General features: G+C 38.5%; 1 protein-coding gene across 1 annotated transcript in view; it reads right to left on the reverse strand.

The window, feature by feature from the left end:
• Nucleotides 1-1,812: 1,812 nt before the first annotated feature.
• Nucleotides 1,813-16,385, reverse strand: part of mertka (c-mer proto-oncogene tyrosine kinase a) — a 52,250-nt gene continuing 37,677 nt past the window's right edge. Inside the window, exons 9-19 of the mRNA XM_051647836.1 lie at nucleotides 14,716-14,851; nucleotides 12,752-12,893; nucleotides 9,964-10,052; nucleotides 9,770-9,865; nucleotides 9,603-9,683; nucleotides 9,036-9,128; nucleotides 7,869-7,987; nucleotides 7,622-7,731; nucleotides 4,607-4,766; nucleotides 4,221-4,357; nucleotides 1,813-2,827 (exon numbers count right to left, since the gene is read on the reverse strand). Coding sequence (XP_051503796.1) covers nucleotides 2,377-2,827; nucleotides 4,221-4,357; nucleotides 4,607-4,766; nucleotides 7,622-7,731; nucleotides 7,869-7,987; nucleotides 9,036-9,128; nucleotides 9,603-9,683; nucleotides 9,770-9,865; nucleotides 9,964-10,052; nucleotides 12,752-12,893; nucleotides 14,716-14,851 — 1,614 coding nt within the window. The 3' untranslated portion in view covers nucleotides 1,813-2,376. The remainder of the gene's footprint in view (nucleotides 2,828-4,220; nucleotides 4,358-4,606; nucleotides 4,767-7,621; nucleotides 7,732-7,868; nucleotides 7,988-9,035; nucleotides 9,129-9,602; nucleotides 9,684-9,769; nucleotides 9,866-9,963; nucleotides 10,053-12,751; nucleotides 12,894-14,715; nucleotides 14,852-16,385) is intronic.

Raw genomic sequence — 16,385 nt, forward strand, 5'->3', positions numbered from 1 at the left:
ATGTGTTTTATGCTGTTCATACTACAAACAACCAAATTATGCAATTATTATTATTATTATTTTTTTTTTTTTTTTGCTGTAACAATTTAGATCCAAATCTGATGTGGTTCTGACGTGGATCAGGTTTGTAAAATTCCAATGTCATGCATTTTATACTGTTCATAAAACAAAATGATGTGTAATTTTTTAATGTAAACATTTAGATCCAAATCTGATCGCAGAATCCATCTTACGATCCATCTTAGTTTTGCGGCCCGTTTCCCAAAAGCATCGTAACTTGTAGTACTTGAAAATGCTTGTAGATTTACGAGTGCTCTGGAGTAATCGTACAGCGCAAAGAGCATCGTAAGCACACAGACTTATGCAGACACCTGCAGGACAAATGCGCAATTACACCTGAAACACTTTAAATATCTACACTTTATGCTAAAACTTTAATATCAGGATATGGTTTATTTCATTTTAACAGACGAGTCTAATAATAATAATAATAATAATACTATAGATTGAATGGATGAACAGATTCATTAGAAAACAAATTAAGTTATTTGTGTGGCCTAGTTGGTAACAGCAAATTGGTGGCATGATTGATGCAGACAACTGTGTAAATTAAAATCAGAGAGAAAAGAAAAAAAGTCAACTGCATGAAAATCGCAGTATATATTGGTTTATCCTTGTCTCCTCTTCCTATCTGACACCCAAAAGGCGCTCTCGCCAGCACTACAAGTTGTGTAGCACCACACATGCAGCATTGCTGTCACCATTATCAATTTGGGAATAAAGAGCAGACCTCCATTTTACTGGTGAATGTCCATAAAGCACATCTTCTAAACATCTCCATATTTTGCGCTGTGTGATAACACGTTGAACCTCGTAATATTCAATGCTTGTAATTAGCAGGATCATACAGGGGGCCTCTGCTGTCTTCACTAATCCTGGAAGCTTTCATATCGATGGAAATTTGAGAAAACGAAATATTACACATGCATACCTGATTATGGAAGCAGACTGTGTAAAAGAAATAGATCCTTCTGCATAAAATGATTGTAAAAAATTTGTAAATATGTAGTTAATTAGGTTGAATATTTAAAAAAATATTTGTAAACAAATATTAGCGAGGTAAATTACAATTTATTGTAAAGTTACGCACAAATATAGTAAAGTTACAATGACGAGCAGCACTGTACATTCACATTTCAGCACTATCGCGGGGACAGTGACTCTCTTAAGTAGCACTTAAAGCGCGTCCTCGCTTGTGCATTTTAAGTAAAAAAAACGAACGTTCATAGAACAGCTCTGTAGAGCCGAGGAGGGCGGGGCCGGGCTGGAATAACGCACGCCCGGTCCCCAATCAGCCTGATGGGGCGCGCGAGGGATAAAGGCAGCCGGGGTCGACAGTTCGAGAGAGAGAGAGAATTACAGACAGCTGCACTGTGTGTTTATGGTTGTGTGTTTTTGCTGGTGGCTCTGATGTAGGCCAGCGAGGGCTTGGAGGATCTCCGCCAACTGGGAGGACTCTAAGGGGTGACTTCCATCCATCTTCAACCAAACTTCAATCCCGGGTTTCGGCACCAGTGTAAGGGGGTTCAGTGGAAAGGAGGAGGCGAGAACTGGCTTGACAACTTAAATAATAATTTAATAAACAACTTAACAAAAACACACAACCATAAACACACAGTACAGCTGCCTGTAATTCTCTCTCTCTCGAACTGTCGTCCCCGGCCGCCTTTATCCCTCGTGCGCCCCATCAGGCTGATTGGGGACCGGGCGTGCGTTATTCCAGCCCGGCCCCGCCCTCCTCGGCTCTACAAGCTCGTAGAAAACGCACTTAACTGCTAAGATTAATCGTTATTGGGAAACGAGGCCCAGGTTTGTAAAAAAAAAAAGTTATAATTTTGATCTAAATTAGATTTGGATCGAAATTGTAAGAGCAAAAAAAAAAACAAAAAAAAATGTTGTTAAGAGTACAGACTACAAACAACCAAATTATGTTCTTTTACGTTAATATTCTTTCTTGTATCCCAGCTTAATAAGCAGAGTCAGCTATAAGTAAGCCATTTGTAGGTTGACTTCCCAAAAAAGTGTAAACACTGTGGCTCTGTGGCACTATAAAATCATATCAAAACATTGTTTTCTGTTTTTTTGAGCAGCCCAACATAGTGTGAGTTTGTTGTGGACTAACTGTTTGTCCGACCAATAAAAGACAGGAAGAATGTTTGGGAAACCTGTTTGAAAAGTCATTATATTTCCAGTTCCATTTAGTGACACTGTGGGCACCTAAATTACACTTTAAAGTCGGATACTGGAAAAAAAAAAAAATCGGTTGAGCCAATTTTCTAATGCTTTTCATCATTCTACCCATCTTTTGCCTCTTCTTTAGAGCAAACGTGTTGTGTCGCTAGATATTTGCTGTGTCCCTGAACCTTCCCCGACTATTTCCACACTGTCCCGCACCAGGAGTTCGTGATCCAACAGTGGCGTATCGACAGCACTGCTCGCCCCCGTCCACACATGTTCAACAGAGGAAACAACAACAACGTAACGATCATCTTCCTCAGCATCCGTGCTCTTGTGAACGTCTGCCGTCACGACGGATGTGTCTGCGTTTTGACGGCTACAGGAGGGAGATGAGGTAAGGACGGGTTCCTCCTCAGGTGTGTCAGTTATTAATTCTTCCTCAGTGAAGCTGGTGTTGATGTAGATGATGTCTCTCCTGTTGGACACCTCGGGAAGCTTCCCTGCTAGATTTTCTAACCTCTCTAGCACCTGTGTGAAATCGGGTCGGTCCACCGTGTCAGTGCTCCAGCAACTGAACATGATGTCGTACCTGGACAACGGGAGCATGTTACATGTTGTCAGTGTTGGGGCACTACGCTACTAACTTAACAACATTTTTCAGTAGCCTGACAGTAGTTCAGGTATATTCTCAATAGTGTAGCTTTTCCAGTAATGATCTACATTTTCCAACGAGTAGTGCTGCAGCGTCACAGCAATGAAGACAAGCGAGTAACCAAACATGCTCACCTAAACCATCCTCTCTCTCTGTCTCTCTCTCTCTCATGTAGCACTGGGAAAAGCAAATCATTTAAGTGAATCATTTAACTGAACTGCTTAAAATAAAAGATTCACTTAATCTAGCGTTGGGAACTCCAACTCATTTTAGTGAGTCGGTTCATTTGGACAGTTCAAGTAAATGAACTAGTTCACAAAAATGATTCACTAATTCACTTGAGCCCCTATGTAGCTTTAAAAGGTCTTTGCCTTATTTTTTTGAAGATAAATATTTAGTTAATTGCTGCCGTTTATGACTATATTTCAAGTCAGTAAAATAGGGGATTTTCTAGTTTTATTAGTTTATATTCAGTATAAATCTATGTTCAATTTTATGTTGTCATCCTAATTGTTTAATGTCACCTTTCTTCTTGAAATAGCTTCAATGTACTAAGCTTCTTTTTGTTAGCTAACTACTTTTTTTTTTAAGAGTAGCTTGAGTGTAGTTTAACTACTTAAAGTTATGAGTAGTTACTTGTTTTCTTGTAAAAATATCTAAACGTTCTTAAAAACAAGATACATTTATTGATAAGCAAATTTGTATTTTGTATAAAAATGTATTGATGAGTATTTTTTGGTCCATTTTTAACTAGTTTTACGTACAAACCTCCATGGAATTTAGCTAAAAACAAGTAAAAAATCTGCCAATAGAACAAAACTGTATTTAGTTTATGTTTATAGAATATAGAAAATACATTCTCAGTAAAAAATTATTTACTGCTCAGGTAATAATATATACATTTTACATATGCAAATAAATGAATGATAATTGAAAACTGCATGCAGATTTTCAGTGAATAACGACTTAAATTTAGGCATGCATCTCATACAAAGCTATCCAATGGCTTCAGAAGACTTGAAATGTAGCACACAAATCATATGGACTACTTTAATTATACTTTTATGTTGCCTTTATGAGATTTTTGGAGTTTGAGAGTCTTTTTGTGTTTAATTGAAGAAATTAAGTGATATTAGTTTGGAACGTCAAGACGGTGAGCAAATGATGACAACATTTTAAATTTGATTAACTATTTCTTTTTTACTGGAAAACAAGCCAAAAATGACTAAGAACAGGATGTTTTGCAGTGTTTACTTTTAGGCTAATTTAACTTACGACTATGATCTATTATAGGATAACTATTGCCTCTTAGAAGCAAATACAAACTCACAGTTCATCAAGACAGTCGTTTGGTTGTTTCAGTCGGTTGCCTTCAAGGAGATAATCATACATTTCGTGGTTTTGTACGCCAGGGTACGGGGTCATGCCTCGGGTGGCAATTTCCCACATGGTCACTCCAAAGGCCCACTAAAAGAGACATTAAAAGATATCAAACATCAATAAATGTCATAGAACTTGCAAAAACAAACCACCAAAATGCCTGACTGGTTTTGAGGCTGATAATTGAGAAGTTTGTGTCACATGAGTAAGCATTTCCAGTTAAGATCAAAAGTATATCGAATAAAGGAACTACAGATTAAGTAAAAACAAAACAATAAGTCTCACGGGTTTTAATAAAACAGAACTAAGAGGGCTGTAATGACTGTAAGTTCTTACCACATCACTTTTCACAGTGAAGACTCTGTCAGCGAGGCTTTCCACAGCGATCCACTTGACAGGCATCTTTGCGATTCTGCCCTGTCTATAATAATCGCCACTGTAGATCTTCTTAGACAGGCCAAAGTCAGCAACGCACACGCTCATGTCATCACGCAACCTGGATGGAAAAAATTTACATTTGTCTAATATATAGGACAAACACTGAGATTTTAAAAGTTTAAACCAGTCTTTAAATAATCACAATAATATCTCCTCAAATGAATGCTACTAAGACATAAGAGTGTTTCTTCTAATTCGGGCAATTTTTTGTCCTAGAAGCTGATTTTTACTAAAAACAAACAGATTTCAACTTTTTTCTTTTTGTTTTACGAAGATCACATTAATCCTTTAATGTATACCTCGGGTCTTTAGTGACTCGGGACCTAATTCCACCCGGTGTACCTCATCCCAACACCTCTTTGTTATTACTCAACCTTTCTCTTCTGAATAGCATAACAAAACAAGCGCAAAATTGCAAAAAAAAAAATAAATAAATAAAATTATAACTGCTTAGTTACAAAAAGTGTATAGGATCATTAAAGCCTCAAGATATGTAATAGTGTCATTTTTTGGGGGACCTGTGTAGCTCAGCGAGTATTGACGCTGACTACCACACCTGGAGTCGTGAGTTCGAATCCAGGGTGTGCTGAGTGACTCCAGCCAGGTCTCCTAAGCAACCAAATTGGCCCGGTTGCTAGGGAGGGTAGAGTCACATGGGGTAACCTCCTCGTGGTCGCTATAATGTGGTTCTCGCTCTCGGTGGGGCGCGTGGTGAGTTGTGCATGGATGCCGCAGAGAATAGCGTGAAGCCTCCACACGCACTAAGTCTCCACGGTAATGCACTCAACAAGCCACGTGATAAGATGTGTGGATTGACAGTCTCAGACGCAGAGGCAACTGAGATTCGTCCTCCACTACCCGGATTGAGGCGAGTCACTACGAGGACTTAGAGCACATTGGGAATTGGGCATTCCAAATTGGGTAGAAAAAAAATAGTGTCGTTTTTTATTGGGGGGGGGGGGGGGGATTTTTCCCCTTTTTCTCCCAATTTGGAATGCCCAATTCCCAATGCGCTCTAAGTCCTCGTGGTCGCATAGTGATTCGCCTCAGTCCGGGTGGCGGAGGACGAATCCCAGTTGCCTCCGCGTCTGAGACAGTCAACCCGCACATCTTATCATGTGGCTTGTTGAGCGCGTTGCCACGGAGACATAGCGCGTGTGGAGGCTTCACGCCATCCACCGCGGCAACCACGCTCAATTCACCATGCGCCCCACCGAGAACAAACCACATTATATCGACCACGAGGAGGTTACCCCATGTGACTCTACCCTCCCCAGCAACCGGACCAATTTGGTTGCTTAGGAGACCTGGCTGGAGTCACTCAGCATGCCCTGGGATTCGAACTAGAGAACTCCAGGGGTGGTAGCCAGCGTATTTTACCACTGAGCTACCCAGGCCCCATAAATCCTATTTTTATGATTATTTCATATCTATATACGTTTACTATCAGATTTACTATATTTCTTTATTACAAGACAAATGAGTACTCTATTCATACTGCGTGTACAGTATTCAATATGTGTGTACACACAATATACATGCTATTTCTTAATCAAGGTGGCACTAATATGTCAAAAATTGACTAGATTTACATTTGCTATATGACAAAGCAGCAACATGGACGTAAACTATAGCAAGTTTAACACATGAACAGTATGATATGACTATTGTCATTTGGTTGTACTACTGATATTATGTAAGTTGTGCATCTATTTAGACTCAATCAGTGCCTGTGAAAATACACAGGTGTAACGAATGTGTAGCTTGTGTGTAGATTTTGTGTAGCTCAATAAGTGTTTACAGCCAGTTGCATCTCCTGAAATTTCAGTGTGGAAGTAATGAATCCTGTTCTATATTTGTTGCATCATCTCTTTGATATATATATATATTCTATTGTATTATTTTCAAATTTTCTTGAAAATGTGTTTAAAATTTAACACTATCTGGACATTTGTAATAATGTTTGGCAAAACACCCATGCATTTAAAGGGTTAAAACTGACTTGAGGGAAACTTTTTAACATGCCTTCATAATTTATTTTTGTTACTTTTCAAATGCCTTTTATGTATAGATTTAGCTGTTTAAGCCTTGTCCCAGACCCATACTTTCAATATTAATCTATGAAAATCCATTATAAAATACAAATTATTACGTTTAAAACAATAATAAACAAAGAGTGAAATAAACAAACCATTTCAGCATTTAATGTGTGAAAATCATTTCTATCCATTTTTAAAAATGATGACAAAGTCTACTAATAAAGTTTTTTCAAAAGTTAGTGTACTTGTTAACCAAGTGGACAAAAGTGTCAGTGAAGAGCATGCTTGAGATGAAATATGAGACAAAACAAAGAAAAATCAAGGGAAATATCAGAATATATTTATTGTACGTCATTTCTAATGAAGCTGTAAATTTGCCAAATTATGCAAAAAGTGTGAAATATTATTTAATTGTGTGTTTTTAGGATACTTAAAATGTTAGCTATGAAATTAGCCTTAGTAAGACAAAGACGTTGGCTATTTTATTTCACAAATGTTAAAATGTCGTTCCCATCAGCGTCTTTTCCAGCACAGAATTCTATTAAACACAATACAGAATTTGAGATGTGCTTGAAATGACACTGTGTTGGAAACGTTCATGACAAAAATGTCATAAATCTCCTGTGATGCAAGTACATACACTGTTGGACATTGTTAGTAGACAAATAGCAAAAAAAACTAGTGAGAGTGTGAAAAATGTTTTAACGAAACTTTACTTTCTAGAAGTCCACAGTGCTTAAAGTGCCTGAAGTTGAAGAGACACCCATAAATAAAACTAATGTCTGACTTGCTAGTTGAAAAGACCATCATAGACCAGCATGAATTTCCAAAAAATAAAATTAAATCAACAAAACGTAAGTTTTGAAATACATACATGCAGTTGCGCGCTGCAAGGTCGCGATGTAGGAAGTTTCTATTGCTGAGATACTCCATTCCACAAGCGATGTCAATCATAAACTTCAACAGCATCTGTATCGGGAGATACTGGAAATACAGCACAACATCCTCTCAGACAAATGAGTACGCTACTGTTTGGTTCATGCATGGACGAGTAATTTGACAGACCACCACAACATTCTAAACTTTTCATCAGTTAGTAATGTTATTGATTGGCATCTTACGGCAGGGCTTTCCCCGAGACGGGATCGGAGCAGGAAGCTGTGCAGGTCTCCATACTTCATGAAGGGGAGCACAACCATCGGTTTGGGAAAGTGTCCTGAGCCCACCTCCAAACACACACCTAGGTGAACACATCAACATTATATTAACAATAAGAGGTTGCTTTTACCTTGTTTTACGGACTATATGATGCATTTACATATTATTTAATATTTTTTGTTAAATACATTGTACTATATCTGATATTATCAAAATATTTCTACTTTATTCAGTTAATAAAGCACTAAAAATGCACATTGGGGCCTGGGTAGCTCAGCAATATTGACACAAACTACCACCCCTGGAGTTGCGAGTTCGAATCCAGGGTGTGCCGAGTGACTCCAGCCAGGTCTCCTAAGCAACCAAATTGGCCTGGTTGCTAAGGAGGGTAGAGTCACATGGGGTAACTCTCAGGGACAATTCTCAAGTTCATCGGTAAGACCTTCCATTTTTGGGTGAGCTATTCCTTTAATATTGTCTCACTGTTATTTTACTTGGAAAATGCTCTGCGAGAAATGCTTAAGCGGTGGGGGGATTGTTTATTTTATTTTAATCCCCTTTCTCCCCAATTTTGGAATGCCCAATTCCCAGGTCCTCGTGGTGTCGCGGTTACCTCAATCCGGGTGGCGGAGGACAAGTCTCAGTTGCCTCCGCTTCTGAGACCGTTAATCCGCGCATCTTATCACGTGACTCGTTGTGCATGACACCGCGGAGACTCACAGCATGTGGAGGCTCATGCTACTCTCCGCGATCCATGCACAACTTACCACGCGCCCCACTAATCATGACCACCATGTACCCTCCCTAGCAACCGGGCCAATTTGGTTGCTTAGGAGACCTGGCTGAAATCACTCAGCACACCCTGGATTCGAACTCGTGACTTCAGGGGTGGTAGTCAGCATCAATACTCACTGAGATACCCAGGCCCCCCTGGGTACTGTCTGGTTTTTGATTGTTTTGTAGAAATCACAGTGTATGAGATCTGAATGCATTACAATGAACAGATTTATCATAAAGTAATGTTCTTCAGTAATACTAGCTAGTCTAGTGTGACAAATTGCTTGTTAAGAGTATGACACGGTACACAAACACAAAAAATAAAGCATTTCTTTCAAATCAGATTTACTTACCCAGGAGTCTGATGACATTCGGGTGGTTAAAATCCTTCATGCAAGCAGCCTCATTCAGAAACTCTTCAATCTCTCTCTGAGAGAAGTTATCCACTGGAAGAACAAATCACCAGAGGCAGAAATCAATGGGTGCTTGGGGCAAAATGCTACCAAAAGTGACTAAAATGCCCAAGACTTCTAAATTGTGGCCGTATACATGCCCCCATGAGGAATTTTTAATTTTTAAAATTTTAACATTGAACATAATCTCGGGTTGGTGCAGTCAGTGTTTTGGTAAAAGCTTCTTATATTATATATTTAGAGGCCTATTTAGTTATACAGACATCACATAAAATATGAGTGCCTTTGCAGACCTTGTATTTATTGGTAGCTTTCAGATTAGTTCACTCGAGATTGTTGCTGAATGCAGAACTAACATGATCAGGAAAAACATACTCTCATAAAAGTGAAAAAAGCCCTTCAAAATCAACTCCAGGCAGCAAATATTATTTTCCCCTAATAACCTTTGTCTAAAATATGCACACTTAAATGTCTTTCATACGTAAAACCAAAAAAAGCACAACTCACATTTCATGGTCTTCACTGCAACTTTTTCACTGGTTCCATCAGGTTGTCTCAGATGTCCCTCCATTACTGATCCAAACTCACCTGTAAGAACAGACATCAGATCACTACAGTAGATCCGTCTGACATGAGGTGAAACACAACGACAACACACCAGAAAGCCTTCTCACCTTCTCCAAGGACTTTACCGATGGACAGCAGGTTCCTAAGGATCATCACGTCTTGGAGTTTAGCTAGAAGCTCGCTGCTGATGTCCAAACTGGCAACTAAGAGAGAAACAAATTCTCTATAAGTCTATAATATCTATATTGAATCCTGCCGTTTTATGTTAAATACAAATAAAGTGTAATATTTCTTGACGTACGTGTGATTTCGATAGCTGAGCGGTTATAGGTCCTCTGAGGCCTGAACTCAATGATTGAAGTAAGTTTATCATCAGTTCCAAATAAAAACCTGTAGAGGGCACCAGTTTTATACGGTTACACAAACAGCACAATCACATCATAATACACAGTATAAACACAAATTGTTGAAATTTAGATTCATTATTATATGTAAGAGACATAAACTAAATTTTTTACTGCTTGGGGTTACTCTTCTTTTAAAGTCATTACTAAATGTTTCTTGTTCAAAAGTGAGAATTCATTTATAATATATAATATTATATGGCCAATCCCATTAAGTAACCTTAAGTTAAAGTGAATGTGGAATCAAAACTGACACTATCTACTTTCTAAGTGGATATTACAGGTTCAATACAAGTTAAGCTCAATCGATAGCATTTGAAGCATTATGTTGATTACCACAAAAATAATCGACCATTTCTTCGTTTATTAAAAAAAAGAAGCAGCACAAATTGCAATTACAGTGAGGCACTTACAATAGAAATGAATGGGGCCAATGTGTAAATGTTGCAAAAGTTTAGCCACAAGACTATATACAAGTAAACATGATTTTAGCGTGATTAAATCAGGGACTTAATGGTGTTAGTGCGTTTACCAGATTACAAGGTTTACTATGTTACTATGTAATGACAACAAAAGTTGTAATATTGGAAATAACTTTACACAGATAAGGTTATTAAGCAATTTTAACACACTACAATCATATTAATGTGATTAATGTTTACATCGTGTGGCTATACATTTGAAACTGTGTGAATTTTAGCCCCATTCACTTCCATTGTAAGTGTCTTGCTGTAACTGTGATTTTTGCCTTTTTTTTTTTTTTTTGGGATTTTCACCCAATTTTGCCCAATTCCCAATGTGTTCTAAGTCCTCGTGGTCACGTAGTGATACGCCTCAGTCCGGGTGGCGGAGGATGAATCCCAGTTGCCTCCGCTTCTGAGACCATCAATCCGCGCATCTTATCATGTGGCTTGTTGAGCGTGTTGCCACGGAGACATAGCACGTGTGGAGGCTTCACGCCATCCACCGTGACATCCATGCTCAACTCACCACGCGCCCCACCGAGAACGAACCACATTATAGCGATCACGAGGAGGTTACCCCATGTGACTCTACCCTCCCTAGCAACCGGGCCAATTTGGTTGCTTAGGAGACCTGGCTGGTCACTCAGCATGCCCTGGGATTCAAACTAGCGAACTCCAGGGGTGGTAGCCAGCGTCTTTAACCACTGAGCTACCCAGGCCCCCGATTTTTGCTTTTTTTAAATAAACAAGGGATGAGTCTAAATAATTTTTTGTGGTAATCAACATTATAAAAGCTACAAATGCTGTCGATTGAGCCTGGAACATTCCTTTAATACACGTTCCTGGTATTACTGTGTACGATTCAAACTTTTACGTTATTCCAAAGATAAAATTTTTTGTAATTTCTACCAAAATATCATAAATTGCTCTGTCTCTGAAATTAGTTTTCTTTTCAGCAGATGTCACCAAGCCTTCTTAATTTTCAACCTCTCCCCTCCAGCCACATGTCATAGAGACTACTTTTGACCATCCAATCAATGCCTGATGGATAAAATCGACTCAAAGGAATAGTTCACCCAAAAATTAAAATGCTCTCATCATTTAATCACCCTCAAGCCATCCCAGATGTGTATGACTTACTTTCTTCTGGGTGAGAAACAGATCAATATTTAAGTCCTTTTTTACTATAAATTCTCCTCCCTGCCCAGTAGGGGGCGATATGCATGAAGAATGCGAATCGCCAAAAACAAAAGAAAAAGAACACTTAGGAGAGAAGAGCACTTAGGAGGGCTGATTTATAGTAAAAAACGACTTTAATATATGTTTCAATAAATTCAATGAATTTGGCATGGCCAATTCCCAGTGCGCTTTAAGTCCTTGTGGTGGCGTAGTGACTCACCTCAATCCGGGTGGCGGAGGACGAATCTCAGTTGCCTCCACATCTGAGACCGCCAATCCTCACATCTTATCACGTGGCTTGTTGAGCGCATTACCGCGGAGACGTAGTGCATGTGGAGGCTTCATGCTATTCTCCGCAGCATCCACGCACAACTCACCACGTGCCCCACTGAGAGCGAGAACCACATTATAGCGACACAAGGAGGTTAATCCAACGTGACTCTACCCACCCTAGCAACCGGGCCAATTTGGTTGCTTAGGAGACCTAGCTGGAGTCACTCAGCACGCCCTGGATTCGAACTCGTGACTCCAGGTGCGGTAGTCAGCGTCTTTACTTGCTGAGCTACCCAGGCACTCCCACATTAGTGGATCTTTAACTACCACCTCCCCCAATACATTCTAAAGGATTCCAGAGAAAGAGGGAGGTAACCAGGGGCTGTTGTTGTTCATCTGTCTTGCAAACAACTGGAGGTCATTTGAACCTCTTTTCTCAGCGCTGTCTGTGTCAACTCCGGCCTCAACAGTTTTGTTTTTACTAGAAGTCACGCCGTTTTCAAAGACCAAGCAACACTCGTGCTCCACTTCTCTGTCCTGAAGCCTTCAATTTCCTGTCCCAAGTACACTGCAATCAACATACTTTGGTCTTTCCAATAGTTATTAAAGTTATAACATTTTAATGAAAGGTTACAAATGAGAAACATTTTTTCTTTGGAATAACGTGCACCGATATATTCTGCACAGTAAGACCAGGAACGTGTATTAAGAAAAAATGTAGTCAATTTTGGGGTGATTGTAAGAAAAGGAGAGATGGCAAAGAACTTACCGCAAATAAGAACTATTGCGCAACCACACGGCCACGAACAACACAATCATCAAAAGACAGAAACCGCAAACCACTCCAAGCACAATATAAGCAGAGTCTGCCCGATTGGGAACTGGAGTAGTGAATGGTGACTCGGTAGATTCTGCAACAAAAACACACACATGCATGTGCTACATGATCTCCAAAAATTACAATTCTGTCCTTAACTCCCCCTCATGTTGTTCCAAGCCCATATGACTTTCTTTCTTCAGTGGAACACACAAGAGGATGTTAGACAGAATGACAACTTCAGTTATCTTTCACTTACAAGTAAATGGTGACTAAGATTGAAAATTCTGCCTAACATCTCCTTTTGTGTTCCACGGAAAAAATAAAGCGTTACAGATTTGGAACTATTAGCTTTATGGACTAAACTGTGGCAGACTGTGTAGAAAAATACAGTACTTCTAGGATTAGTATTAATACTATCCATGATCTGTATTCCCGTTATAGCCCACTAATGGCTTTTTAGCACAGAGTCCAGTTCTACAGTTTAAGTTTTCTCTGTTTCTTCATCCATCATATAGGTGATGATGTGTCCTTCGCACATGACCCTCTCTCTGGATCCTAAACTTTGATGTCACAAAAAGGCAATTTAATTGCGGCAGAACTGTTCAAAAGTTTGTTTCTTAAACATCCTTCCTGGATTTTAAAGAAGTTTATATTTAATATTCCACTTCACTGTGGGCGCGTTTCTGAAAGGAAATGAGGTTACTTATTGCAATTAGTTTGCAAAACAACACAATTCAGCATGATGCCTTCCGGAGGGAAGCAATTTTTGCTTTTTAGGGACTAATTCACTTTTCCTGCGGTGACTTTAAGTACTAAAAATGTACTTCATTAAAATTGATTCATTGAGCAGCACTGCGATTGCCATGGGCTACATTTTTCCAAATTCTTTAAGCTGGTGATCAGTTTACTGAAGAAGGCTGTCATTTTTGTTGTCTAGACCAAGGGTTTTCAAATTGGGGTCCGGGGACCCCTAGGGGGCTGCCAGGAGGTGCTAATGGGTCTGCAGAAAATAAAATAAGAAATAAAAATGAACCAATTTGACAATATTATTCTTTCATTCTGCTTTTTAAAGAGTATAAATATATTTCAATTCAAGTTTTTATTCAAGTTTGTACATCTCATATTACTCTAACAGTGGGTATAAAAAAAAGATATGCACTCAACTTAATACAAAGTAATATTTTCCAGATTTTTTTTAATATTATATTTTAATCATTTCTTTTCATTTTCTTAATTTCTTTTATTACAAAATAACAGCCAGTTTTTTAATTTTGCAAACCACACACTGTCTTTATAATATAACGCTTACTTTTTTTCTCACACCGTATAAAAGGGAATTTATATCTAAAATATAAAGCTGCCTATATATTTTTGAGAAGGGGTCCCTCGCAAGAGGATCATCATGTTTGGGGGTCCTTGGCATCAAAAAGTTTGAAAACCCCTGGTCTAGACTGCGTAAAAAGATAAAGTCAAAATAAAAAAATTAAATAAAACTAAAAAGCAAAATAAAATAAAAATAAAATAAAAAACTTAATTCAATTAAAACTAAAACATTATAAAAAAATAAATAAAAAAATAAAACAAAATAAATTAAATTAAATTAAAAAAAAAAATTAACAAAATATAATAAAAGCCAACAAAATACAATAAAACAAATACAATATAAAACAAAATAAATGAAACAATACAATATATAAAATAACATAAAAACAAAGCTAAAAAATTGTTTTTATTAAATAAAACAGAATATATATATAAAATAAAATAAATTCAAATAAAATAAACAAAAACATGCTTTCAGAGAGATCCCTTATTATTTTTTGCTGTGCCTTTGGCCAACACAGCAATGATAAATGTTTTGTTATGTGTAACTTAAAGGAAAACATAGGGGAATGGATCTTGTGTGTACTCACCTGTGTCTGGTATGAAGAGCCAGTAGCGTGATGTTTTAGTCCCACAGCCGGTCTGAGTGCATGCCACGACCTCCACACTGTATGTGGTGTTAAACACCTGCAGAGTAACTGTGGCCTCTGTAGTCATGCTGTGAATCTGAAACCCACAGATACATAGATTTATTTAATCACACATCTCTCTGGTGTACTTGATTCTGTGGTCAAATATTTTTGTTTAATGACCGCTAAACTGTATAGCTGTCTTTTGTCCCAGACAACAGTATTTCTTACATTCAGTAGCATGCTGGTTACATGCATCTCGTATCACTACGGACTTTCTTCTCACAGAATACAATTATTTAAACTCTAATCAATATGTCCAATTAGCCGTGTAAAATGCGCAACAATGTATAGTTAGCCAGGCATTATGGCAAAATAACCCCTTCATGGTGATACAAGTTCCCTCTGCGCTGCCTACTTATTACAGGTACATGAAAATTAATAGTTTTTTTTTATTTCATTTACAAATAGTGCTTTTTATTAAAGTTAAAAGTATTATTTAACATGAATCAACCGGCCTATTTTAGGTTTCACCAATAAAACTATTATTTTTTTTTAAGGATTATGTCAGGTAGAAAAATAGCTCCTTAAAGTAACAACTGCAGGTTATCACTTCTTAATACACTTTATGCATTTGCAATTTCAAAAACATCCATATTTTTCCTAATTCCCCTTTGAGTTTAATATTGTATAGTATTGGGGGAGAAAAACATGACTTATGTTAAAATCACACTAACAAAAGTGTAAAAACAAAACTTGGATTGAAGAAAAAAAGGAAGTCGTATTTTTTTGTAGATTCGTGAGAGGGCCACATGCAGGGTGCATGGAGGTTAACACTGGAGCATGTGACACATCGATGGCCATGATTGCGTAAAGCTGCCATTGTCACATCTGTTCCCTAAACCTCAAGACATGCTGACACATACATTAAAACTGTGACAGTGCGCTCTTCAAATGGCATCGCTCGCTGTTACATCCACTAATGAAAAAACTGCATCTGCAGCTCTCAAAACAAGAAGTGAGCTGTTCTAGGGGTCCTAAGAAGTACATGTGCTACATGTCTCCTGTGGAGCATCTTAACTGCAGCTATGCCTCTGGTCAGCTGTTTACACAAGCAAGAATCTGCAGCAATTAAATTCAATAGATTTTCCTAGCCTGAAGTGTTGTCTATGGCCTGATGCCCCACCAACAACTCTTGATTAAAACCATAAACCTACATCCCTCTAGGTGTCTTTGAATGTGTACATTTCAATCATGAACTTAATTAAGAACATATTAAATATATTAATAATAGGCCCATTTTGAGGGGCCTGGGTAGCTCAGCGAGTATTGACGTTGACTATCACCCCTGGAGTCGCGAGTTCGAAACCAGGACGTACTGAGTGACTCCAGACAGGTCTCGTAAGCAACCAAATCGACCCGGTTGCTAGGGAGGGTAGAGTCACATGGGGTAACCTCATAGTGTTCGTGATTAGTGGTTCTCGCTCTCAATGGGGCACGTGGTAAGTTGTGTGTGGATTGCGGAGAGTAGCATGAGCCTCCACATGCCGTGAGTCTCCACGGTGTCATGCACAACAAGCCACGTGATAAGATGCGCGAATTGACGGTCTCAGAAGCGGAGGCAACTCTGT

Source organism: Myxocyprinus asiaticus, chromosome 21 (assembly GCF_019703515.2).
Source record: "Myxocyprinus asiaticus isolate MX2 ecotype Aquarium Trade chromosome 21, UBuf_Myxa_2, whole genome shotgun sequence".
Lineage (NCBI taxonomy): Eukaryota > Metazoa > Chordata > Actinopteri > Cypriniformes > Catostomidae > Myxocyprinus > Myxocyprinus asiaticus.